Genomic DNA, 27,641 nt, shown 5'->3' on the forward strand with positions numbered 1-27,641 from the left:
AACCCAATATATCAATAAGAAAAAGACAAATAACCTAGAAAAAAAATGAGGAAAGGACACGAAGAGGTAGTTCACAGAAGAGGAAACTTTAATGACCAGCAGATAAAGGAAAAGGCACCCAATATCCATAGTGATTATGAAAATGTTAATTAAAATAATAACTCACCCTTCCCAAACAGGCGGTGGCACAGTAGATAGCAGGTCATCCGGGGATGCTGAGGACCCAGGTTTGAAACCCAGAGGTCACCAGCTTGAGTGCAAGATCATCCAGATTGAGAATGGGCTCAACAGCTTGAGCATGGGGTCGCTAGCTTGAGTGTGGAATCATAGACATGACCCCATAGTCGCTGGCATGAGCCCAAGGTCACTGGCTTAAGCAAGGGGTCACTCACTCTGCTGGAACCCCCCAGCCAAGGCACATATGAGAAAGCAATCAATGAACAACTAAATGCCTCAACGAAGAATTAATGGTTTTAATCTCTTTCCTTCCTGTCTGTCTATTCCTCCTCTCTCTCTCTCTTTCTCTCTCTCTCGCTAATAATAATAACTCACCCTTGTTGAGACCCTGCTATGTACCAGGCACCATTCTAAATGTTTTACATAAGAAACTATTTAACATCTATGCAATTGGCAAGACTTTTAAAAGCACAACAAATAATAAGTTTCAGCAAAAATTGGGAGCAGTGGAAACTGGCAGGCACTGCTGATAAAAGTACAATAACTTTACAGGGCTATTGGCAATATTGGGTAAAGTTGAAGATACAAATATCACTTCTAGATGGACACCCAGGAAAACTTGCCTGGGTGCCCAAAACGTTCATAGCAGCCCTATTTGTAATAGTGGAAAAATGGAAACAATATAAATGTTCTCCAATGAGAGAATGGATAAGTAAACACGCACATTCTGGAATATTCTACAAGGAAAATGAATGAACTTACCTACATGTGTTAACATTAATGAATCTCATAGACAAAATGCTGAATGAAGAAGTTTCAGAATGACATACCGGTATGTAGAGATCATACATTGTTATATAGTTGTTGGGCAGATAAAATATATTATGCTCACTTTGTTAAAGATGGCGCTGCCCACATGGAAGCTGTCGCCCAGGTGATATTAATGTGTGTTGGGGGCAGGCTGTGGGCAGGCAGGATCCTTGTAGCCTGGGGCTTGGTTTTGGGATTAAGCCATTCCCACCCTTTTTGATGTGGAGTGGTACAATCCAATTATGCCTCAGATAAGTAACTTTGTATTAGAGACTTCCCTATTTTGTATATTGGATTAAAGGTTTTGATTTCTACACTATAAAATGGGGGCAGAACAGGAGCTTGCTCTCTTGGTTCCTGAGATTATCATTAGAGGAGAGAGCAGAGAGGAGAGCAGAGAAAGGCCATGTGGAAGAGGCCAGAAGAATTAGCCAAGATGGCGGAGTGTTGAGGGAGAAGCCAGTTTGTGCAGAGTTTGTGCAGGGAGAAGGAAGGAGATGGGGAACAGAGATGAATAAGTCTGGTGAGCTAGAAACCTTTGATTCTAGGAAACTCGGATAAGTCAGTAGCTTTGTGAGCACTGAATGTGAGTGGGTTTTGGAGCCCAGTGTGTGTTTTTTTACTTGCTCACCGGGTGCAAACTAGGATTAAAGATGATGGCCCACCAGTTTTTGGCTCCGTTGTTTCTTTACCGACTGTCCGAATCCAATGCGAACCTGCATGGGCAGGCTGCTGTATGGTAGCCCTGGCTACTGGCTTTACAATAGTTTTAAAATATGCAAAATAATCCTATGTTATTTATGAATACCCTCATTGTAGTAGTAATATAAAGATATTCAAGGCAATGAGACCTGTAGGGAGACATGATGTAAGAAAGATTCTGGAGCCCTGGCTGGTTGCTCAATGGACAGAGCATCAGCCTGGTGTATGGACATCCCAGATTTGACTCCTGGACAGGACATACAGGAGAAGTGACCACCTGCTTCTCCTCCATCCTTCTTCCTTTTTCTCGGTCTTCCTCTCCTGCAGTCAGTGGCTCAATTGGTTCGAGCATGGCCCCGGGTGCAGAGGATAGCTTAGTTGGTCTGAGTTCATCAGCCTTAGTTGCTAAAAGTTGCTCTGGCCCCAGACAGGGGTTGCTGTGTAGATCCCAGTAGGGCACATGCTACTGGAGTCTGCCTTGCTATCTCCCCTCCTCTTACCTAAAAAGGAAAGAGAGAGAGAGAGAGAGAGAGAGAGAGAGAGAGAGAGAGAGAGAGAGAGAACTCTGGGAACAGTGCATATGGGATGTCAACTCTGTCTATAATGTCTTAATTCTTAAAAAGTAAGAAAGAAACTCGGGCAAATATGGTATAGGATTACAGTTTAATAAAGCTAATACTATTAAAGTTATAACCCAGTTTAATGGCTATATGTGTTTCTATTGTGTTGGTCCCTATACATTTCTATAGACTTGAAATACTAACAATAAAACTATGAAACCAAATAAAAGTTTTGAGAAAAAATCATTTTGAGAAAAAATTGAGAAAGAAGCCAAAAAATTACACAATGCCATCATCTAAAAATATTAACATTTTAATATACATTTTACCATTGAATTCTAGTACTTATTGAACTTTGTGTCCAATCAGGATATTAGACATTTTAGATACTTCGAGCCAATAATACTGTGACATTTCTGAATGACACCCTGGCATATACATTGGCAAAATCTCGGTAAAAATTCCACAGCTCTGTTAAGAAGTATCTTTCAGCCACATGCAAAAGAATAAAACTCGACTACAGCTTGCCCCGTGTACTAAAATTAATTCAAAATGGATCAAAGACCTAAATATAAGACCTGAAACAATAAATAAAGTACATAGAAGAAGACATAGGTTCTAAATGAATGGACCTGTTTTTTTTTTTTTGGTTTTTTTGTTTTGTTTTGTTTTGTTTTTTGTTTTTTTTTTGTATTTTTCTGAAGCTGGAAACGGGGAGGGACAGTCAGACAGACTCCCGCATACGCCCGACCAGGATCCACCCGGCACGCCCACCAGGGGTGATGCTCTGCCCACCAGGGGGCGATGCTCTGCCCTTCTGGGGCATCGTTCTGCCGCGACCAGAGCCACTCTAGCACCTGGGGCAGAGGCCAAGGAGCCATCCCCAGCGCCCGGGTCATCTTTGCTCCAATGGAGCCTTGGCTGCGGGAGGGGAAGAGAGAGACAGAGAGGAAGGAGGGGGGTGGGGGTGGAGAAGCAAATGGGCGCTTCTCCTATGTGCCCTGGCCGGGAATCGAACCCGGGTCCCCCGCACGCCAGGCTGACGCTCTACCGCTGAGCCAACAGGCCAGGGCCTGGGCCTGGGTTTTAAAGAACATTTTATGAACTTGACTCCAATGGCAAGAGAAGTGAAGGCAAAGATAAATGAATGGGACTACATCAGAATAAAAAGTTTTTGCTCAGCAAGAGAAACTGATATCAAAATAAACAGACAGCCAACTAAATGGGAAATGTTATTTTCAAACAACAGCTCAGATAAGGGCCTAATATCCAAAATTTACAAAGAACTCATAAAACTCAACAACAAACAAACAATCCAATAAAAAAATGGGAAGAGGACATGAACAGACATTTCTCCCAGGAAGAAATACAAATGGCCAACAGATATATGAAAAGATGCTCATCTTCATTAGTTATTAGAGAAATGCAAATAAAAACTACAATGAGATACCACCTCACCCCTGTTAGATTAGCTATTATCAACAAGACGGGTAATAGCAAATGTTGGAGAGGCTGCGGAGAAAAGGGAACTCTCATCCACTGTTGGTGGGACTGTAAAGTAGTACAACCATTATGGAGGAAAGTATGGTGGTTCCTCAAAAAACTGAAAATAGAACTACCTTATGACCCAGCAATCCCTCTACTGGGTATATACCCCAAAACCTCAGAAACATTGATATGTGAAGACACATGTAGCCCCATATTCATTGCAGCACTGTTCATAGTGGCCAAGACATGGAAACAACCAAAAAGCCCTTCAATAGAAGACTGGATGAAGAAGATGTGGCAGATATACACTATGGAATACTACTCAGCCATAAGAAATGATGACATCAGATCATTTACAGCAAAATGGTGGGATCTTGATAACATTATACAGAGTGAAATAAGTAAATCAGAAAAAAACAAGAACTACATGATTTCATACATTGGTGGAACATAAAAACGAGACTAAGAGACATGGACAAAAGTGTGGTGGTTACCAGGGGTGGGGGGGAGGGGGGGCGTGGGAGGGAAGGAGGGAGAGGGTTAGGGGGAGGGGGAGGGGCACAAAGAAAACTAGATAGAGGGTGACGGAGGACAATCTGACTCTGGGTGAGGGGTATGCAACATAATTTAATGACAAGATAACCTAGACATGTTTTCTTTGAATATATGTACCCTGATTTATTAATGTCATCCCCTTAGCATTAATAAAAATTTATTTAAAAAAAAAAGAAGTATCTTTCAAATGTGTGTTTAGATATTCAATGTTGATCAAAGGGATTACCCACCATTTTCTGGAAATAACAGTAACTAATACTTTTACTGAGCATTTGCTATGTGCCTGACCTATTCTAAATACTTTACATGAATTAACACATGTAATCCTCACAACAACCCTCTGAAGTGTGTTGTTATTATAATTATCCCCATTTTCCAAAGGAGGAAGCTGAGACACAAAGAACTTAGTTACTTGTCCAAGGTCACACAGCTAGTAAGGGATGGAACCAGGATTCAAACTGGGCATTCTGGCTTCAGAACCTTTGTGTTTAACCACTAAGAAATCTTATTTTCAGTATCACTAATTTTACAATAATAAGAAATTTGGTTGGTTGTGTTTGGCAAGTGGCATCATTATCATGAGTTGATAATTGAACCCCAACATTGCATTGCCTTAATTAATCCCACTTCATGTGTGTATGGCCTGTCTCTTTAATCAGAGTGCAAGTTTCTGAAAGGCAGGCACTGTATTTTATGGCAATCTATTTTTTGTAGATTGCTATATGCCTTCAATATTGTTATTTACCCACAGGAAGTTTTCACTAAGTATTTACTGAATGATTGAAAGGAAATACAAGAACACCCATGAATCTTTCCACACTGAGGCATAACAGTTTAGTTTCCTAGAATAAAGATCAATCAGGAAAAATATTCCCCAAGACAGTGTTCTATAATCTTTGGTTTTCGTTAACCTATTGGTTGACAACGGCTTTATTGAGATATATGTAATTCGCTCACTTAAAATGAATTCAATGATTTTAACTTTCATTACCCACCCCTTTCCCTCCAAAACCCTGGGTCTATTAGCATCATTAGCCGCCATTACTCTTTTTTGTCCTGCTTCTCCTCCCGGCATTAGGCAACTATTAAACTGGCTTCTGTCTCTATAGACTTGCCTTTTCTGGACATCTCATAAAAACAGAATTAGACAATATTTGGTCTTTTCTGACTGGCTTCTTTCAGTTAGCATAATGTTTTCAAGGTAGTATATTCATATAATGAGCTATTATTTGGCAATAAAAAGGAATAATTCTCTATTTTTTGCAACCAATTTTTGAATGTATTGCAGTATTTCAGTCATATTGATACTTTTAAAAAATGCTTTCCTTTTTTGTTGTGGTAAAATATCCGTAACATGACAATTTCCATTTTAACCATTCAATGTACAGTTCCGAGGCATTATGTACACTCATAGTGTTGCGCAGCCACCGCCACCGTCCACCTCTGGAACTTTTTCATCATCCCAAACTGAACCTCTGTATGCATTAAGCCAGGGATCGGGAAACTTTTTGGCTGAGAGAGCCATGAACGCCACATATTTTAAAATGTAATTCCACTACTCAGCCATAAGAAATGATGACATCGGAACATTTACAGCAAAATGGTGGGATCTTGATAACATGATACGAAGCGAAATAAGTAAATCAGAAAAAAACAGGAACTGTATTATTCCATACGTAGGTGGGACATAAAAGTGAAACTAAGAGACATTTATAAGAGTGTGGTGGTTACGGGGGGGGGGGAATGGGAGAGGGATAGGGGGTGGGGAGGGGCACAAAGAAAACAAGATAGAAGGTGACAGAGGACAATCTGACTTTGGGTGGTGGGTATGCAACATAATTGAACGACAAGATAACCTGGACTTGTTATCTTTGAATATATGTATCCTGATTTATTGATGTCACCCCATTAAAAAAATAAAATTATATAAAAAAAAAATGTAATTCTGTGAGAACCATACAACGACCCGTGTACATTACACATTATCCAATAAAAATTTGGTGTTGTCCTGGAGGACAGCTGTGATTGGCTCCAGCTACCTGCAACCATGAACATGAGCGGTAGGAAATGAATGGATTGTAATACGTGAGAATGTTTTATATTTTTAAAGTTATTATTATTTTTATTAAAGATTTGTCTGCGAGCCAGATGCAGCCATCAAAAGAGCCACGTCTGGCTCACGAGCCATAGGTTCCCGAGCCCTGTGTTAAGCAATAACTCGCCACTTTCCACTCTCCCCAACCTCTGGCGACCACCATTGTACTTTCTGTCTCTATGAATCTGACTACTCTAGACACCTCATATAAAAGGAATAATACAGTATTTGTCTTTTGATTACTTGCTTATTTTACTTAGCATAATATCATCAACACTCATTACTGTAGTACCATTCTTTTTTAAGACTGAATAATATTCCATTGTATGCAGGTACCACATTTTGCTTATCTAGTCATCCACATTTGGGTTGCTTTCATGTTTTGGCTATTGTGAATAATGCTGCTATGAGCATGAGTATGCAAATATCTGTTTAAGCCACTGCTTTCAATTCTTTTGGATATAGACCGAGAAGTAGAATTGCTGGATAATATGATAATTCTATGCGAAACTTTCAGGAGAACTGCCAAACTATTTTCCACAATGACTGCACCATCTTACAATGCACAAGTATTTCAACTTCTCCACATTGTCACTAACACTAATTTCCTGTGTTTTTTTTTAATAATAGCCATCTTAATGGCTGTGAAATGGTATCTCACTGTGGTTTTGATTCACATTTCCCTAATGATTATACTTTATTTATTTATTTTTAATTTAATTTTTTTTTACAGGGACAGAGAGAGAGTCAGAGAGAGGGATAGATAGGGACAGACAGGAACGGAGAGAGATGAGAAGCATCAATCATCAGTTTCTCGTTGCGACACCTTAGTTGTTCATTGGTTGCTTTCTCATATGTACTTTGACCATGGGCCTTCAGCAGACCGAGTGACCCCTTGCTCAGCGACCTTAGGTCTGAGCTGGTGAGCTTTTTTTGCTCAACCCAGATGAGCTTGTGCTCAAGCTGGCGACCTCGGGGTCTCGAACCTGGGTCTTCCACATCCCAGTCTGACGGTCTATCCACTGCGCCACCGCCTGGTCAGGCTGATTATACTTTATTTTAAATAAATCTTATTACTTCCTAAATACCTTAAGAGATTTAAAGAATATGTTTTCAAAATCTAAAATCCCCAGATGTGTAAAGAAGTTACTAAAGTTAGTTTAACATCAAGTCTACCTGTAACTGAGGACACTAACTGCTTCAATACTTTAAGCATAAATATGGTTGGCACTGTGCTAAACACCTGTCACAGGTTAGGTCCCCAGATGTAAACTGAGACAGAGATTATAATGCAGGCTGTTAAGTAAGGGGTGTCCTTGGGATGAATATTTGTGGGAGAAAGGGAAAGAATGTAAGATGGGATTCTCAAGAATTTTTAAGAATTTAAGGGGGTCTGAGAGTTTTAAAAATTTGAGAGCATCTAAGGGAGGTAAAATCCCCTCAGAGGCACTTGAAATCAAACATTTATCTGACTACTAAATTTGGAAGACCTGCTCTATCTCTTTCCTCCATTGACTTTCCCATTCTTTCCTCAGACTCTCTCCCATCCTAGATGTCTTTTGCTCTGCACTTTCCACTCCATGTCCTTTCCAAGCAGTGCAAGAAATTATTAAATTACTCCTGTTTCCATGCTCCATTAGCATTCTCTCTGATGAAGGTAGATCCAATACATTATATATGGTTTGACTTCTAAGAAGTTTATAATCATCTAGGCATTTTGTATTGTATATAGTGAAGAATGTATTGCATTTCATTTACATTATAAGTTGAAATTGTACTTTTATAATAAAGAAAAATTTTAAATGCCTTGGTGTCCCTGGCCAGTTGACTCAGTAGTAGAGCATCAACCTGGCCTGTGGATGTCCTGGGTTCGATTTTCAGACAGGGCACACTGGAGAAGCACCCATCTTCTTCTCCACCCCTCCCCCTTTCTCTTCTCTCTCTCTCCCTGTCTCTCTCTTTGTCCTCCCACAGCCATGGCTCAATTGGAGCAAGTTGGCCCCAGGCACTGAAGATGGCTCTATGGCCTCTGCCTCAGGTGCTAAGAAGAGCTCAGTTGCTGAGCAATGGAACAATGCCCCAGATGGGCAGAGCATCACGCCCTAGTGGGCTTCTATGTGGATCTCGGTCATGGCGAGATTGCTTAGCTACTTAGAGCATTATCCTGAGGTGCAGAAGTTGCCAGTCAATCCCTGGTCAGGGCACATACAGGAGCAGCTTAATGCTCCTGTCTCTCTCTCTCTCTCTCTGTCTCTCTCTCTCCCTTCCTCTCTCACTAAAATCAATAAAAAACAGTGCCCTGGCTGAGTGGCTCAGTTGGCTAAGAGTGTTGTCCTGATATGCCAAGGTTGCAGGTTTGATCCCCAGCCAGGGCACATGCGAGAATCAACTAATGAACGCATAAATAAGTGGAACAACAAATTGACATTTCTCTCACTCTCTCCCTTCCTCTCTCTCTAAAAATCAATCAATAAAAAAATACCAACAGCATCTATTTAAAATTTACTGTGAAGAACAAAAGTATATGCTCAATTACTATCAAAAGCTTAGACTCTCATATTCAAGTGAGACCCATTCAAAATATGGAAGTTCAACACCTCTTTTAATCTTATTTTTCAATTAGTTTAGATTCAATATTATTTTGTATTAGTTTCAGGTATACAGCATAGTGGTTTGAGAATCATATACTTTACAAATTGTGCCCCCATATTTGCAGTACCCACCTGGCACCATACAGTTATTACAGTGTTATCGACTCTATTCCCTATGCTGTATGTACTTCATATCCCATGATTGTTTTGTAACTACCAAATTGTATTTCTCCATCTCTCCACCCTTTTCACCCAGTCTCCCAATGTCCGTCCCCTCTGGCAAGAAGATACAAGTTCTGTTTCTGTGTTTATTAGTCTGTTTCAATTTTGTTTGTTTATTTTGTTTTTAAGATTTCACATATAAGTGAAATCAGATGGTATTTGCCTTTTTCTGACTTATTTCACCTAGCATAATCCAAATGTGGAAACCACCAGAGAAGGGAAAACCACCCAAAACTCCACCAAGTGACCATGTTCCTCCAGTGACACAATCTATCTTGAAAGAATGTCATGCTACAAAGGACACAGAAAAGACAAAGATCTGAGTAAGGAATCACCATGGCAATAAATACCAAATTAGAAGGGGGCTTCTTTTTTGATCTGGGGAGTTTTTGCTTTTTGGAAACATAATGTGTTACTTTCTCCAAGCATCACACACACCACATACACACACGCACACACACTACACAGCTTGCTAAATTTATAGCTCTGTCACAACAATGATGACAAAATTTTCCTTTGACCACAATGTATTTGAACACAACTGGTTCCTCTTTCCAGGCTCTGGTTTGTACATATACAAATTTCTAGTGAGGTGACACCCACTGTCCCACAGCAAGATTCCTCTTGAGAATGGAGAGTGAGCATCTGCCTTCACTCTGCAGGTGAAGGTACTAAGGGAGTAAACAGTATCGCAGCTGGTGAATTCTCTGGCTTTATACCCAATTCAGAGAAAGTGATGATTCCAGCTCACTCAGTTTCACCATGGTCAGCTTCGAGTAAGGCGCAGATTTGGCCGCATGTTGGGCGATACCTTTGGCATCTTATGGAATGGAAATTGGTGGCCAGGCACCACTCTCTCCCCCTGCCCCTGGTGTGCCACCAAACCTCTCCCCCCTAACTCTCTCCCCAAAGCGTTTCACCCTGGCAGCTTGCACATGGAGCTGGCCTGGGGATGAAAGGGTAAGAGGAAACAGGAAATTGAATGGCAGCAAAGGAGAAATGAAAGAAAAAGGACTGAGAACAAATGGGACAATGTCAGCAGAAAGGAGAACAACAGAAGCGGAACCGCAAGAGATGAGGGAACCCTAAAGATAAAAGAGCACTAGAACTTCTAATAATAGTTCACACTTATTAACGCTCACTATATGCTAGGCGCTGGAGTCACATTTCATAAGAGTTTCTTCACCTCATTTAATCCTTTCAACAAATACAGTGGGAGACGCTATTATGATGCCTGTTTTACAAAAGATAAAAATGCTCCTGAAATGAAAGAAGAAAATCCAATCGTAATCCCCCACAACATTTAAAAGATGTCAAGAGGGAAGAGGATAAAAAGAAATGGAACAAATAGCATAAAATCATATGGTAGAAACAAGTATACATATATTAGAACTAAACTCTAAAGGTAAAAGACAATGATTGCCTGGATATAAAGAATTTTTTCACTATATGTTGTTTCCAAGAGCACATCTAAAATAATGGTAAAGACAGGAAAGTAAAGATGTGGGGAAGCATACCCGACACATACTAATGACAAGAAGCTTATTAAGTTATAATAATATTTGTTAAAAATAGATTTTAAGGCCAAAGTATTACCAGATTAATGAAAGATGCTTTATAATGATAAATGACTTGGTTTACAGTGAAGCTGTAACAATTCTAGATGTGCATGCATGTGATGAAATAGTCTTATCAGATATCTATTTATCTATCTATCTATCCATCTATCACAAAGTGAACAGAATGATAAGCAGAATTGACCAATCCTTCATCATAGAATCATACTTGGAGATTTTAACACTTCTCTTAGACCAAAAAAAAAAAAAAAATCATCAAGTATAGTGATTTGGACAACACAATCCACATACCTCATTTAATGGACACATGTAGAACATTGAACTCAATAATTGGAGTGTATACATCTTCCTCAAACACTCATGGGACATTTACAAAAATAAAATATACATTATGTCATAAAGCAGAGCTCATCAAATTTGCACAGTAGCATCCTGCAAGCTGAGGACGCAGAGAGGTTAGCTGAGTAGCTTCCACCTCTGTGACCGTGAAGTGGTGAGGTGAGTCTCTGGTTTCCAGCCCGGAGTGCACACAGCCACAGCACCGGCACCCGAGACCCCACCCATGAGGCTGGGCTGGAGTCCACTTGCTCTAAGCAGCACAGAGCCAGGAAGGGCAATTCAGGTGAAAGGTTTGGGAATGATGAAGTAATTGTGGACTGAGCTGGGGCGGATTTTGCTACTCCCCCATCCCAAAGTTCGGAGCTTTCCAAGTGAAAAGTGAGGCCTCGATTCCTTGCCGGCTTAGGGAACTGTCCAAAAGGCAGCCAGCCAAAGTGTCCTTTGGGGACGTGCAAATTAGAACGTTAATTCCTGGGGTGAAGTCATAGCTATGCAAAGAACCCCTCCCTCAGAGAGACTTTGTGGATTGAGGGGACAGCTAAGGCTGGAAGGACTGCAGGTTTCTATGTTCAAATATAAATATTATGTAATAGAATTACCCTACACGTTCAAGACAAACAATGGAGACTTTTCAGGGCAAGGAGGTGCAGGCGACTAACATGCAAATGATATGTTTGAATCTTTAAATTGAGGAGTCCTGAGGCTGAGAGGAGAGAGAGGGAGAGAGAAAGAGAGGCACTGAGGCTGTCTGGGAGCTGCGTGGTGAGGCCCCGGTGGGGCTGTCACCGGCCCCCCTTGACACTGTGCGGAGACTGGACATCCTGGCTGGGCTGGGGGACGGGGCGGGGACCGAAAAGGCTGTAGATTGAGGGTGCAGAGGGTACTGCGAAAAGGTGTCAAGGGACTCTGGCTGAAATGCTGGCGGAGTGGCAGCAACGACAGCACCTCAACCAGAAGCCAAAGGCGCTGATGTGATGTACAGAGGCGCTTCCTCTTTCAGAGACCAAAGTGTCCGAAAGCAGAATAGGGCCAATTTCAGAGAGGAAGGTTTTCAGCCTGAGCGGAGTGAGGCCACGGAGTGACTGGAGGGGATACGGAATGCTTTCAAAGAGAGAGTGGGGTGCCAGGCCCTAGGGGCACATTCTTTCCTGGAGCAGCACCCCAAGTCCTTGGCCTCAAAGGAGAATCAGCCTCACAGCCCACTGGTCTGATGGCGGCAGCAGTTTGCCCGAAGACTAAGTCCCTGACTGTCAACACCTCACAGGGTCTCTCCCCAGTCTTCTTGCCACTGAGCGAGCATCAAAGAAGTCTTGGTAACTCATTAGAAACCAGATCTTGAAACACCACTTTTATTATGTCACCACCTTGCTAGTAAAAGTCTGCTATGAGTCTAACTGCTTGAGATCCATCCATACACTGACTGCTATCCGCCTTCTCCCTGTCTCTCTCTCCCTGTGCCGGTCATCCTTCAAGGTCCAGTTCAATTCCAGTCTCCTCCAAGAAGCCTTCACAAGCAATTCCAACCAAACTGGTCTGCCTCACCTTTCTCTGAAACATGTACCACAAATGAGCATTTTTACTGTTTCAGTTTGTTATTTTTCATTTTGTCTAATTGCTTTATATACCTTTTCACAATTTAGACTGGGGTTTCCCAAGGGCCACAATAAGAAGTGCTGCTTTTTGTTGGTTGGTTGGTTGGTTGGTTGGTTGGTTGGTTGGTATCCCTCCCAGTACCTGGCAGAGTGTAATTTCTTCATCCATTAAAATATTTATTGAATATGTATTATGTATCAATGAGAGTTCTGACTGCTAGGTAGGGATACAGCTGTGAGCAAATCAGAAGAAACTGCCTGCCCCCCTGAAGCTTACAGCTGAGTGTGGAGACATGGACTCATCTGGGAAGGGGCGTAGGGAGTGAGTGTGGATGGGGTTTTCAGTTTGGGGTGTGGTGGCCAGGGTGGCCCCCCAGAGGGCTCTGCACAAGGCGATGGACAGAGCCCTGTGGCTGTCTCTGAGGGGGGAGCAAACAGCAGAGGAAACAGGCAGGGCACAGGCCCTGAAGCAGGAGTGCACTTGGCTGGTGTGAGGAATGGTCAGGAGGCCAGCGTGGCTGCCGGAGGGTGTGCTGGGGGAGAAGAGAAGGAGAGGAGGTTAGGGAGGGGAATGGGGGCCACTGGAGAATTCTGAGCACAGGAGTGCCTTGTTGAATTCAAGAGTCTATTTAAGAACCCCTGTCAAGTTTAGAGACCTAGAGGCCCATGGGCCTCAGCAGACTGACTCAGATATCCCAGGACCATGCTACCCTGCCTCAGGCTAAACACGAAGTATCTTCCCACAGGCTTCCTGAGCAAACAGCACTCCCTTGAAGTTGAGCCCTGCTGAACTTGTAGAAGAAAACCACTTGCTAATGAACAAGAACCTTCAAGTCAATTAAACCTGCACACTGAGGGAACGGTATTTCACTGACCACGTTATGCTCATCTCTATCTGCTCCGTGGTGCCAGATGGTGCCTTACCTCCAGCTCCCAAATAAACTTAGAATCTAAATAAGAGCCATATGCTTGCTGTATACACACGGCTTCGAGACAAGCCCTCTGGTGTTGTCCCTTCCAATCAGATTACTGTCCCTAAATCCCTCTTATGTAGAAATCCTGGCGTCACCCTGGACAGAGTCTCTGGCCTACAGGAGCTTGAGTCCGGACGCAGAAACAGACATGCACACAATCCTCTGGATTACCTGCTACGGTAGAGGAATTTGTCAAGTGCTATGAGCGCACACACATAGGAGGGAGTAAAGAATTTTGCATTTGAAAGTTAAAAAACTAAAAAATATGACATTTGAGGAATGGAACCACTTTTAGGGCAAAGAGAACAGCAAGAGGAAAGCAACGGAGTAAGGAAATAGCAGAGGTTACACACAGAGTCCATGCAAGTAATGATACCAGGCCAGGGAGCAGGGCTCTGTCGGCACACTGGAACGTGTGTCCAGTGTTACCCGAACTTCTCCTTTCTTAAGAAAAGCTGGAAATCTGGAGTGTAGTGCAAAATCTCCTTATTTTCTTTTGATTTTTGGCATCCCCCTTTTTTTTTAAGTGAGAGGAGGGGAGATAGACAAATTATCACATGCTCCCCAACCTGGATCCACCTGGCAACCCCCGTCTGCGGTCAGTGCTTGAATCAACGGAACCACTGTCAGTGAGATAGGAAAAGAAAGAGAAGGGGGAGAGAAGCAGATGGTCGTTTCTCACGTGTGCCCTGACCGGGGATCAAACCCGGGTCATCCACACTCCAGGCCGACACTCCATCCACTGAGCCACCAACCAGAGCCCATTTTCTGGCATCTAAATCTAAATAAATTTAAACATGACATGGGCCAAACAAAATTGTTTACAAGGGACATTCAGCCTTTCTAGCCAGCTAGGCATGAGAGAGGGCTCTGTGACTCAGGGAGCCTGGCTGGAGCTGAAGCTGGGAAGGGTTAGCGAATCTGCCCTAGAGAAACACAGCAGTACGCAAAGGAGTTGTGATTTCCATTTGTGGCATTTGAGGGAAGGGGTGGTTACTTAAGAATCTTAAGCTGGGAGTGAAATGATCAGATTTACACATACGGACTTGAAGACCGTACAGATAATATAAGGGAAAGGTGATGAGGACCTGAGTAGAGCAGTGCCGGTGAGGAGGGTGAAGAGATCTGAGAGGTGTTTGATGATCTAACACAGTGACTGTGTGGCTAGATGATGGGGTGGAGAAACTATGAACACGAGATACGAGGAAAGGTGGTGCCAGGGAGAAGTACAGCATCAATCTCTCAGAATTTGGAGTTGGCATGAGGACAGTGGGTGGGCAAGGATGAAGTACAAAAGATAACAGAAAGGATGCTAGTTTAGGATTTCTCAACTTTGCCACTATTGGCACTATGAGTTGGATAAACCTTTGTTGTGGGGGTGGTCTTGTGTATAGTAGGGTGTTCAGCATCATTCCTGGCCTTTATGCAGTAGATGCCAGTAACACACCCACAACCTAAGTCATGACCACCAAAAATATCTCCAGACATTGCCCAATATCCCCTGGGGAGGCAAAATCGCCCCCATTGGGAACCATTGTTCTACTGTCAGGGGAGGGAAATTCCCAATTTGCTACTTCCCTTTTTGTTTTGCAGGGGCGATGAGGATCTCTTTGGCTTTTGCTTAGTAGAAAGTATGAGACCCTCTGTGAGAATTTTTGCCTATGGAGCCAGAATTCGTAGTTAAGCCCTTACTTTATGCTGGTGTCTATGTCCTCTGTGAACTCAGGACCGTGTCTCTAACTGGTTGAGAGAAGACCTGACTTTGGAAAAAAGGACATTATTCTTTCTTTCCAGATATTTTCTTGCTTGTGCCTTGTTCTAAATCCACTTACAAAACAGTAGAAAGCCTTAGTAAGAAGGGGAAAGATAAAAATTCCGACTAGAGGGGCCGAGGTACATAGGTCAGCCTAGAACTCCAGCAAGCTCAGGCCAAAGCGCAAATAAAGGGAAACGGTAGTCTCACACCCAAGTTATCAGGCTTCAATGAGTTAAGGGTTAAAGTAGCTCAACTTGATGTTGACTCATCGTGAATTTGATTACACAAAGGCAAAACGAGAGCTCGGTGTTTATTGCAGTTCCTGGAAAGTCTTCCATTTATCTCCATCTTCCTGTGAACCAGGACAGTGGCTTAATTCCATCCAGGATGCTCTTGGAGTAAACGTACATAGAAATCACAAATAAAACTTTCATGTTGAAGAAACAGCATTCCTAAGTCTTGCTGCCTCCTTAAAACATTTTTTTAAAATCTTGCTTGATGTTTAGTGTCCAGAGGAAGTGGAACTGACTCTAACAGGCATATGGACAGCAGGCCACAACTGTTGTGGCCACACCACCACCCTTTGCCTTTTTGCTCACAATGTTCAAATTCTCCGGGTCTTTTCTGGAGGCTAATGACAAGTCCTGGCCCTGATTTTCCTAATCATTTGTTGCCATTACTGTTCTTTCATTAAGTACTCGGCCAGTTTAGGCAGACAATGTACCCAATGGCATTCAGCCAGTCCCCAGGGCTCCTGTTCTTACTGGAGACTTGTTAAAGGCAGATGAGATGACATAATCATTTTGGAAACATTATTATAAACTTATTGTATAATGTTTATGGCAAATGTCAACAAGTGTGCATGTGTGTGGTGATGGGGGAGGGAAGGTCTTAAGTTAGAGTGGCTAGCCTATTTGCAGGGGAATTTAGGAATTACATTACAGGAAATAATAACTGAAAAATAATCTCTTAGTTCTACAGACTTTGATAGTTTACAAAGTGTTTTCATAAACGTTACTTTGTTCAAGAATATATGCAGGCAATGACTTGTTATGAACCTTGAACCGCATGACTCAATACTTAAACTTCAGCACACGCAGGCCTGCCTCCTGGAAGTCTCCCTGGCCCCTCCTCTCCCATAAGGCGCCCCTTCTTTGTGGACCCGTTAACCTCGTTCCTGCCTTTACAATGGCCCCTCACACTGATCGCAGCTTTTTGTTGGCAGGGTCTGCTTTTAATGACTATCTACCATAGTTCCAGAAAGTACAATAAATAGTCATTGAATTTGAGGGCCAAGAGCGAGGCCTTTGTGCCCTGGCCAAGTAGTTCAATCAGTTCGAGTGTTGCCTCCAAACTGTGAGGCTGCAGGTTCAATCTCTGGTTAGGGCATATACGGGAAGCAAGCAAAGAATGCATACATGAGTGGAACAACAAATAAATGCTTCCCTCTTTCTCTCTCCTTCCCCTCTTCTGTCTCTCTAGAATTAATCAATAAAAAATTTAAAAAAGAGCGAGACCACTGTTCTGGAAAAGTTAAATATCCCCATGCTCCTTGGGAAGGGTCTGGATTAGGTGTATTACCAGCATTTTTATTGCTCTATTTTTTTTTTTGCAACATATTTCAGGTATATACATTGGCTTAATTCAACTAAAATACATCTCAATTAGTGGGTCTCATCCATCCAAACATGACTGTTTTGGGGAGATGGTAACATAATAATGTTACCAATCCAAGTACCAGCTGCAGTATGTTCCCACCCACCAAGTCCGTGTCCTAATCCCAGAAAACTGTGAATATGTCACCTTACACAGCAAAAGGGCTTTGCAGATATGGTTAAATCAAGGGTTTTGAGATGGGGAGATGATCATGGATTAGCTGGTACGGGAGTCGGGAACCTTTTTGGCTGAGAGAGCCATGAACGCCACATATTTTAAAATATAATTCCGTGAGAGCCATACAACAACCCATGTAGATTATGCATTATCCAATAAAAATTTGGTGTTGTCTCGGAGGACAGCTGTGATTGGCTCCAGCCACCCGCAACCATGAACATGAGCGGTAGGAAATGAATAGATTGTAATCTATGAGAATGTTTTATATTTTTAACGTTATTATTTTTTTATTAAAGATTTGTCTGCGAGCCAGATGGAGCCATTAAAAGAGCCACATCTGGCTCGTGAGCCATAGGTTCCCGACCCCTGATCTGGTAGGTCCAATCTAATTAAAACATTTCAAAATGAAAAAGGCAGGCAAGGAGGCCAGAGTGAAAGGAGCCGTGACAAGGGAAGTGGAGGTCGGAGTGGTCTAACAATCCAAGGAATGTGGACAGTCTCTCGAGGCTGGGAAAGGCGATTAAAAGACTCTTCCTCAGAGCCTCCAGAAGGAAGGAAGTGCTGCCCACACCTTGATTTTAGCCCAGTGAGCCTTCTGACCTCCAGAGCTGTAATATAATAAAACTGTGTTGTTTTAAGTCAGGAAACTCGTAATTTGTTACCGCGGCAATGGGAAACAAAGGGTTCCTGTTTTCCGCCATCCCCAGCCTCAACGACCCTCAGTCACCCACTTTCTCTAATGTGTACCTTCCTGACTCACTTTTAATCCTCCCAATACATAACCAACGAACAAGAAAGACGTAGAAAATTAGACATACTGTGGCACTGACCCTCATATTTAGAGCTGTAGTTATTTTTTTCTGCCTCAACGTTACGTATTATTCAAATATACCTTTAGTCCTTTTCACAAAGCCACTCCCACCAAGTCCTGGTTGTGGTTTTACAAGGCCACCCTGTGAGGTCCGGCTGGGATTACTAACCCTGGAGTCATGGTTTAGAAAACTAGCTCAGAGGCCAAGGATCGGAAGCCACGTCTCTGGACTCCGAGGCCAAGGCTCTTTCCCGTAGATAGCCTTGCCCTGCTGCTCACAAGGCACAGTCCTCGCAACTCCGCGAGTTGGCCCGCAGCGGCGGAGCGCGCCTGAGCTCGGGGACGGGGGACCCGCGGGTGCCGCGCTGGGGCGAGGCCGCGCGACGCGAGCAAGAAAGTTCTGTGTGGCCCGCGAGGAGACTCGGGAGGGTCCGGAGGCGGCGGGGCCAGGTGTCGCGCGGCCGAGCCGAGAGCGCCCGCCCCGCCCCGCGCCCGTCCGCGGCCGCCGGCTCGGGTTACCTGCGGCCGGGGGCGGGGCGCCCTTCCCGTCTGCGCCGGCCCCAGCCTCCCCGGCGGCGGAGCCGGGAAGTGGGAGCGGGAGCGAAGGAGGCGGGGACTGGCGAGGCTGCCGCCGCCCTCCAGGCTCCTAGGCGAGGGGCTGCATGGAGCTGTCGGCGCGGCTCTGCGGGCTGTGGGCGCTGCTCCTCAGCGCCGCCGGCGGAGGGGGCGCCGCGCCCACGGGTGAGTGTAGCCCCCGGGCCCCGGGCGGCGGCCGAAGGGGCGGAGGGGGCGCGGCCGAAAGGCGAATGAGGGCGCCGACGGGCCGAGGACCGCGACCGGGTGGGCACCGGGGTCCGCCCTGTGGACCCTCAGCGCTCGGCGACGGCAGCCTCCGGCGCCCGGTTCGAGGTAGGGGACCCGAGGGCGGCGGGGCTTTCCCGATCCCGGGCGGCGACGGCGCGGCGGGTGGACGGCTCGCCGCCGCACTTGCCTTAGACCGTCGGGAAAAGCCGAGGAGCCTGGCGCCGGGGCACGGGGCCGAGACCGGACTGCGTCGTCAGGGGGCGGCGGGGAGGGACCCGAATGGCACTTGTGAGTCCAGGAGGGGATGAGGGGCCAGGAGCCAGCAAGGATGGTCAAGGTCCGGGCGGTTCGGATCCAGTGAGGGAACCTCGAAAGGTCCTAGTCCTCGTCGAGGAAGGATATGCCGGTCACGGGCTCCTTAGGCGTCCAAGAAATCCGGTGGGAAACCTGGAGCAGCATTTTTTTTTTTCTTTAATAACCTTTATCGTTTGGAATAATTTTCGATTTACAGAAAAGTTGCAACGAAAGTACAGAGAGTTCACGTAAACACTTCACCCTGTGCAGCAACTTTTGTGTAACCCATCAGAATTAACTGTGAATAGTTGGGGGCCAATGACTTCCTCACGAACAACTTCTGGCACAAGCGGCCTTCTGGGAATTTTGGGCTATGACAGTAGCTTCAACCCCCCACAATTTGCTTATTGCATTTTCACCAGCGAGTTGTGCTTTGAAACCCAAACTGAAATGCTGATTGGGAAACCTTGTCCTCTATTGATTCAGTCAACAAACCCTATGCAGAGACTGACTGCTGTGTGCCAGGCGTGTTCCAGGGCCTGAGGATGCGGGGGAGAGCAACGCAGACCATCTCCCCGCCCTGGGAGCTTAGCTGCTGTTGGCAGAGGTGTGGGGCTGGGGGTATAAGGTATTTCAGATGGCACTAAGTACTATATAGAAAAACAAAAGGCAGAAAGGGGTTTGCCATTGTAATAAGGATGGAATAGGAAGGCTTCATTGAAAAGACGGCATTTGAATAGCGACCTGAGAGAGGTTTAAAACTTGTCAGTCAATAATTACTCCAGTGTCTGCCTTGTTTAGTATTCAGCCGGGCTCCGTACAGTTTGCTCTGTACAGGTTAGCTTAGAAGCTGAGTGTGTACAGCATCATCCTTGCCCCCATGGTGCTTCTAGTTGGGTTGGGAAAATCCAATTGCATAATTATTTAGGGATACTGCTGTCCAGGGAGGGAAGGGACTTATCTAGGGTCACCCATCTCATGAGTCTCCAGATTTTCACAGTGCTACTCCAGCATCCTCCTTCCTACAGACTCCCTCCCACACACCTGAAACAACAGCTGGCTTTCTAGACCAGGGGTCCCCAAACTACGGCCTGCGGGCCGCATGCGGCCCCCTGAGGCCATTTATCCGCTCCCCCCCCCCCCGCACTTCCGGAAGGGGCACCTCTTTCATTGCTGGTCAGTGAGAGGAGCACTGTATGTCAGTGGTCCCCAACCTTTTTTGGGCCACGGACCGGTTTAATGTCAGAAAATATTTTCACGGACCGGCCTTTAGGGTGGGACGGATAAATGTATCACGTGACTGAGACAAGCGTAAAGAGTGAGTCTTAGACAGATAGATGTAACAGAGGGAATCTGGTTATTTTTAAAAAATAAAACATCATTCAGACTTAAATATAAATAAAACGGAAATAATGTAAGTTATTTATTCTTTCTCTGCAGACCGGTACCAAATGGCCCACGGACCAGTACCGGTCCGCGGCCTGGGGTTGGGGACCACTGCTGTATGTGGCAGCGCTGCAAAGCGTGGCGTTGCTCACGGTACAGTACTACCGGTGACGTGAGATGCACGCGTCATGGCTCCGAAGCGCGTCATATCACTTGTTACGTACGGCTAGCAGTGACAAATATGGAACCGGACATTGACCATCTCATTAGCCAAAAGCAGGCCCATAGTTCCCATTGAAATACTGGTCAGTTTGTTGATTTAAATTTACTTGTTCTTTATTTTAAATATTGTATTTGTTCCCGTTTTGCTTTTTTACTTTAAAATAAGATATGTGCAGTGTGCATAGGGATTTGTTCATAGTATTTTTTATACTCCGGCCCTCCAACGGTCTGAGGGACAGTGAACTGGCCCCTGTGTAAAAAGTTTGGGGACCCCTGCCTAGACAATACTGGCAGTCCCCCACTTAATCAGTTTTGTCACAGAGGTTCATTGGTAACTTGATTACTTAGAATACAGAAACCTTCTCCCATTAGAAATATTGATAGAATTGCATTGAGGTTTGATGAAGAAAACAAACAAACAAACAAAAGAAACAGGCCCTGATCTGAATGCTCCGTTGGTGAGAGCATGGTCCTGATATACCAAGATTGCTGGTTCGATCCCTGGTCAGGCCACATATAAGAATCGCTGAATATATAAATAAGTGGAAAAACAAATCCATGTTTCTCTCTCTCTCCCCTGCTCTACCTCTCAAATTAATTTAAAACAAAAAACAAGGGACTTGAGTTTCAGTGGTCTGACATTTCCCAGCTGTGGAACTCTGGGCTGGTCATTTCCCCTTCCTTGTGCAGTGATTTTCTGTGAAAGGAAGAGGTTATACTCCTAATTAAGTTCTAAGGGCTCTGCTGCCTCTAATCTTGAGAGTTCAGAAAATGATTGGGTTCCCAGCTTTGTTTAGTCTGTATAGATTGGTAGCCCACATTGTGGCATGAATGAATAACACGAACTAGCATTTAGTTTGTACTCTATGCCAGGCAGTGTTCTAAGCTTTTCACTTGTACTATTTCATTTAATCTTTACACAAAACCTATCCTGTAGGTGCTGTTATTAGTCCCATTTTGTGAATGAGGAAGCTGAGGCACAGTGTGGCTAAGAGCCTTGCTCCAAGTCCCACACCTGGTGGAAGGAGCCGGGCCTCCAACCCTGGCAGCCTGATTTCAGAGGCCTGAACCACTATAGCAGCGCCTCTCTGTTTAGAAGTGAGGGGAGTCCTCGGCTGGGAGAGGAGCATGGTGCCTCCCAGAGTAGTGGGGCAGGACTGGTTGGGACCCATGAGAGTATGTACAGGCCACCTGTTATGAAGCGAAGGATCATAGATTGGAGACTCGCTTTATATTTGCCAGACTGTATGGTCCATACAATAATACGCACTGTGGGTGCACAGAAGTGGGGGAATGTGAAGGCAGGTAGTTTCATGGAGGAGGTAAAACTTGGAGCTAGATGGGTAGCATTTGAGTAGGTAGAAAAATTACTCCCAGTGGAGTGGAGTGGGAGGCATAACAGGAGCAGAGACCCTGGTGTAAGAGGGTAAGAGTGTTCTTTGTGGTCAATAAGGAGCCTGGCTTGGTGGAAGGGTGCATTGGCAAAGTCATGCTAAGCAGAAGAGTGTTATTTGTCTTTGAAGGCCCTGAGTGGGGGACAGAGTGAGGAAATGACACTGGAGAAGTGAGCAGGAAGAAAATTGGGTGACGGGAATAACCGGAGCGTGAAGCTCTGCAGGAATATATGGTTGAAGGTGTCCACTACAAAGTCGTTTTGTGAATACCTTCTGCCCAGGGCCATGACTGACTGCCTCACTAGGCCCAGAAGAACACATTGGAGTGATTGGGATGACACAGAGAGATGTTGGTGCAAGAAAAAATGAGCAGAGGTTGATGACTGAATACATGTAAGGGAAGGATATGGATGACTCATGTGTGACTCTTGTGATTTCCTTAACTTTTCCCAAAATATGCATTAAAAACTATTACCTAAGCAACATGCCCTATTAGAAAGAACATTGATTGTGTTATTTCTTAATTAGAATAAAATATCGTGCTAGATGACTGTACAAACTTACTTGAGATTTGAAGTTTAGTTGGGGGAATTACTTGAGTCACTGTCTCCTTCCCACTTTGCTTTCTGAAGTCAGTGATCAGTCTCTAAGAAATGGGTGAAATTAGATAACTAAGGAAAGCTAATCAGGCAGAAGCGAGATGTTCTGTCTCAAGGGCCATGGGCATATATCACCTCCAGAGAAAACCAAAGCAATTAGGTAGAACTGTTTCACCTCTTCAAAGAGAAAGAAAGCAGCTAGCTAACATTTATCTAGCACTTGCTCTGTGCCAGGCACTATTCTGAGCATTTTATCTGTATTAACTCATTTAATCCTCATAATAATTGTTAGGTTATTATGATCATCCTCATGTGGTATATGAGAAAACTGAGGCACAGAGAGATTAAGTAACAGAGTAGACATTTGAACTCAGGCAGTCTAGCTCCGGAGTCCATGTTCTTAGTCACTACACTATAGTGAAGTTATGTGGCCTACTACATGTGAGCAGCTTTTAGAGACCTTTATAAGAAGGGCAGTCTCCCTTATTTATATAGATGTACTACATACACATGTATTTATATATATTGAAACATTTGGAGATTGTACTTACAGTTTCAGTGTGTGTGTGTGTGTGTGTGTGTGTGTGTGTGTGTGTGTATTTTAAAGTATGGGAAGTAGAAATATTTTGAGAAGTGGACGGAACCATTAAGAAAAAAAAAGATGGCAGATATCCACAAGTAGTGTAAAATGCAAAACAATGAGATCTGACTAAAGGACACCAAAACAAGAAAAAAATTAAACCCACTTGTGAGATTGACAATAGGGCAGACTACTGTTCTGTTAAAATACTAAGGTTAAAAATAGACTGAAAGGTCTTAAATTACTTAAATTGCAGTTTGGGCCCTGGCCAGGTTGGCTTAGTGGATAGAGCATCGGCCTGGTGCAGTGGTTGGCAAACTGTGGTTCGTGAGCCACACGTGGCTCTTTGGCCCCTGGAGTGTGGCTCTTCCACATAATACTACGTGCAGGCGTTACCTCGATAAGGAATGTACCTACCTATGTAGTTTAAGTTTAAAAAATTTGGCGCTCGGCCCTGACCGGTTGGCTCAGCGGTAGAGCGTCGGCCTAGCGTGCGGAGGACCCGGGTTCGATTCCCGGCCAGGACACACAGGAGAAGCGCCCATTTGCTTCTCCACCCCTCCGCCGCGCTTTCCTCTCTGTCTCTCTCTTCCCCTCCCGCAGCCAAGGCTCCATTGGAGCAAAGATGGCCCGGGCGCTGGGGATGGCTCCTTGGCCTCTGCCCCAGGCGCTAGAGTGGCTCTGGTCGCAATATGGCGACGCCCAGGATGGGCAGAGCATCGCCCCCTGGTGGGCAGAGCACCGCCCCATGGTGGGCGTGCCGGGTGGATCCCGGTCGGGCGCATGCGGGAGTCTGTCTGACTGTCTCTCCCTGTTTCCAGCTTCAGAAAAATGAAAAAAAAAAAAAAATTGGCTCTCAAAAGAAATTTAAATTGCTGTACTGTTGATATTTGGCTCTGTTGACTAATGAGTTTGCTGACCACTGGGGCTCTGGTGTATGGACGTCCCAGGTTTGATTCTTGGTCAGGACACACATGAGAAGCGACCATCTGCTTCTCTCCTCCTCCCTCTCCCCCTTCTCTCTCTCTATCCCTCTCACAGCCAGTGGCTCAATTAGTCTGAGCGTTGGCCCCAGGCACTGAGGATAGCTCGGTTGATACAAGTACTGGCTCCAGACAGTTTGCCAGGTGGATCCTCGTTGGGGTGCATGAGGGAGTCTGTCTCACTACCTCCCCTCCTCTCACTTAAAAAAAAATTGCTCTTCAGTTTAAGTGAACCATAAATAGGCAATATTTTTATTGTTAGGGCTTTAATTTTTGTGTGGGAGTGGGACGTAGGTGGGAAGGTTGTTTCAGGAGGCTTGCTGGGGTATGGTTCTGGAATGGCAAAGTAAAGCAGATAATTCTAATTAAGATTGTAGTCTTCAGCAGGGGCAGGACTTTAGTAGAGGCTCTATACCTGACAAAAGATTTGTCTTGAAAAACATTGGTGTGATGTTAGAAGGGCCATAACAGAGTAACTGTACACTCCTGTAATCACTTAAAATCCTGTTGCCTAACCATTGGTTCTCCCTGGCACTAGCTGGGTTTTAATGATGTGCAATAGGAATTCCCCATTTCCACAAGGACTTGGCCTGCTGTGGGCTGCTCCGCCCCACGTTTGGGCCTGTGGGCTACCTTGCTGAAATCTAATGATAATAAAGCTGGGAAAGAAGGAATGAGGGCCTTTGCGGGCTGCTATAAACAAAACTGACTATTGGGGAAATCCAAGCTATGTAGTGCCTGTGGGGTTGACATTTTGAGATGCATGGAATTTTTGTTCCGGTAAAGAGGAAAATAATGCAGATTATGTAAGAAGCCCAGTGCATTCCAGAATGTTGGTATGGGCTATGGAATATAACTAGTGACTGATAAATTAATATAACTATAGTCCTTAAGTATTTTATAATGATTGGTTTTGCCACTTTATAGACCATTTGGGAGGTTGTTTTAAAAATTAGTTTAGCCTGTCCTGTGGTGGCGCAGTGGATAAAGTGTTGACCTGGAACGCTGAGGTCACCGGTTCAAATCTCTGGCCTTGCCTGGTCAAGGCACATATGGGAGTTGATGCTTCTGCTCCTCCCTCCTTTTCTCTTTCTCTCTTTCCCCCTTCTCTAAAGTGAATAAATAAAAAAGTCTTTAAAAATTAGTTTAATAAACCTTATTTCGGAATAATTTTTGATTTACAGAAAGGTTGCAAAGGTAGGACAGCATTCCTGTACACATCTCACCCAGTATTTGGGGGAAGATTTTGGTAGTTCTGGCCTCAGGATGAGTTCTCTGGAAAGTCTGAAATGATGTCCTTCTCCCTCCCCCCTCCATGTTTCCCTGTATTTGGCAGGAGCAGTAAAACTATCTCTGATCTTAGAGCTGGATCCAAAATAATAGTCAGTAAATATTTGGTGGAGATGGTGATGAGTTTTCTCCAAATGAAACACATTTTTAAGATACTAGTTTAGTTTCTCCTTTTGTCTTCCCTCTTCAGATGAGCTAAAGCTCCAGTTCCAATTGTTTAGTATCAGTCCTCAGGGAAACAGCAAGAGCTGTTAAATCTCTTTCTTAGTTGTTCTTTGGAAAAGTTATAATAAAAAAAATTGCTCGCTCACGTTACGAAGCATGATTAAAGATGAGCAGCTTGTGCTCACTGAAAGAACTGCTGAGATATGCAAGTGCCTGTATTGAGGGAGATGTGGAACCCAAATGTGGGAACCCTACATTCTGGCAGGAGGAAAACTTAGAAATTTATTAATATACTCTTCTCTGTATAGCAAGTACAGTGGTATTGAGATACGAATTTAATTCATTCTGTAACCGAGCTCGTAAGTCAATCAACTCGTATATCAAACTGCCGATACTGGATCCATATGCCAACGCACCAACTAGCAGCAGCTTCCTGAATCACGACTCGTATCTTGGAATTTCGCTCGGATCTCAAACAAAAATACGGACCGAGTCGCAGCTCGTATCTTAAAAAATTTGTACGTTGGTCTGTTCATATCTCAAGGTACCACTGTATATTGCTCACAAACATTACGGAATATTTTATTGTTTCATATTCATTTTGAAATATCCCCTAATGTTTGTGAGCAGTATAGTTAAGAATGTGGCCTTGGAGCCACATGAATTTCTGGTTTGCACTCAGCTCTGTCATTCACTAGCCTTAGGATACGGGATGAATGACTCAACATCCCTGCGCCTCAGTCACCTCATCTTTAAGATGAGGCAGATAGTCCCTATCTCATAAGGTGGTGAGGATTCGATGGATGAATATCTGGAGGGTACTTACAACAGTGCTCGGGTCAGTACATGCTAGATATTTCTACTCAGTTTTCTTCTCTCTTTCTCTCTCTCTCTCTTTGTTTCTTTCATTTTCTTTTTTCTTTTTTAAAGAAAGAAGATAGCAGAAAGATGAGAAGCGTCAACTCGTAGTTGTGGTACTGTCATTTTTCATTGTTTCCTTCTCATATGTACCTTGACCTGGGGGGGCAGGGAAGGGTTCCAGCTGACCCAGTGACCCGTTGCTCAAGCCAGCAACCTTGGGATTCAAGTCAATGACCTTTGAGCTCAAGCCACCGACCATGGGTCAGGTCTATAATCCCACACTTAAGCCAGCCACCTTGCAGTTTTGAATCTGGGACTTCAGCATCCTCGGTTGCGCCACCACCAGTCAGGCTTTACTCAGTTTTCTTATTTTTGGCCTTTAGGACTTGGAGGAATGAATTAAATGAAAATCCCAAACACTGGCTGATGTTGACAAATGTATTTCTTCTGCTTGTTTGAACAGAAACTCAGCCACCGGTGACGAATTTGAGTGTTTCTGTTAAAAACCTCTGCACAGTAATATGGACATGGAATCCTCCAGAGAGAGCCAGCCCGAATTGTAGTCTATGGTATTTTAGTCATTTTGGCAACAAGCAGGATAAGGTAAGTTTTATGAAACATATGGCAGTGATGAAGTAAAATGAACAATATGAACTAGAGCCAATATGAATAAGCCACATTCTAATCTTACGTCAAAGTGAGAATTTTATTTGGGGCTATGTCTAAATTTTAACTGGGGAAATTACAAAAACAACTGTTGAGAAAACTGAATATAGGAAATTATTTCCTAATTATTTGAGAATCAGATGCAATTGAGATTCTGTGACAAAAAATACTGGATATCTTTATTAGGCACTCAATAAATAATTATGTTAAAATTGGTTCCCAGCCCTGGCCGGTTGGCTCAGTGGTAGTGCGTTGGCCTGGCATGCAGGAGTCCCGAGTTCGATTCCCGGTCAGGGCACACAGGAGAAGCGCCCA

General features: G+C 44.2%; 1 protein-coding gene across 1 annotated transcript in view; it reads left to right on the top strand.

Annotated features, from left to right (window-relative positions):
* The first annotated feature begins 18,227 nt into the window (after nt 1–18,227).
* Nucleotides 18,228–27,641, top strand: part of IL13RA1 (interleukin 13 receptor subunit alpha 1) — a 61,569-nt gene continuing 52,155 nt past the window's right edge. The window contains exons 1-2 of the mRNA XM_066357344.1: nt 18,228–18,823; nt 27,124–27,263. Of these exons, the coding sequence (XP_066213441.1) occupies nt 18,745–18,823; nt 27,124–27,263 (219 nt within the window). The 5' untranslated portion in view covers nt 18,228–18,744. The remainder of the gene's footprint in view (nt 18,824–27,123; nt 27,264–27,641) is intronic.

The sequence above is a fragment of the Saccopteryx leptura genome, chromosome X, assembly GCF_036850995.1.
Source record: "Saccopteryx leptura isolate mSacLep1 chromosome X, mSacLep1_pri_phased_curated, whole genome shotgun sequence".
Classification (NCBI taxonomy): Eukaryota; Metazoa; Chordata; class Mammalia; order Chiroptera; family Emballonuridae; genus Saccopteryx; species Saccopteryx leptura.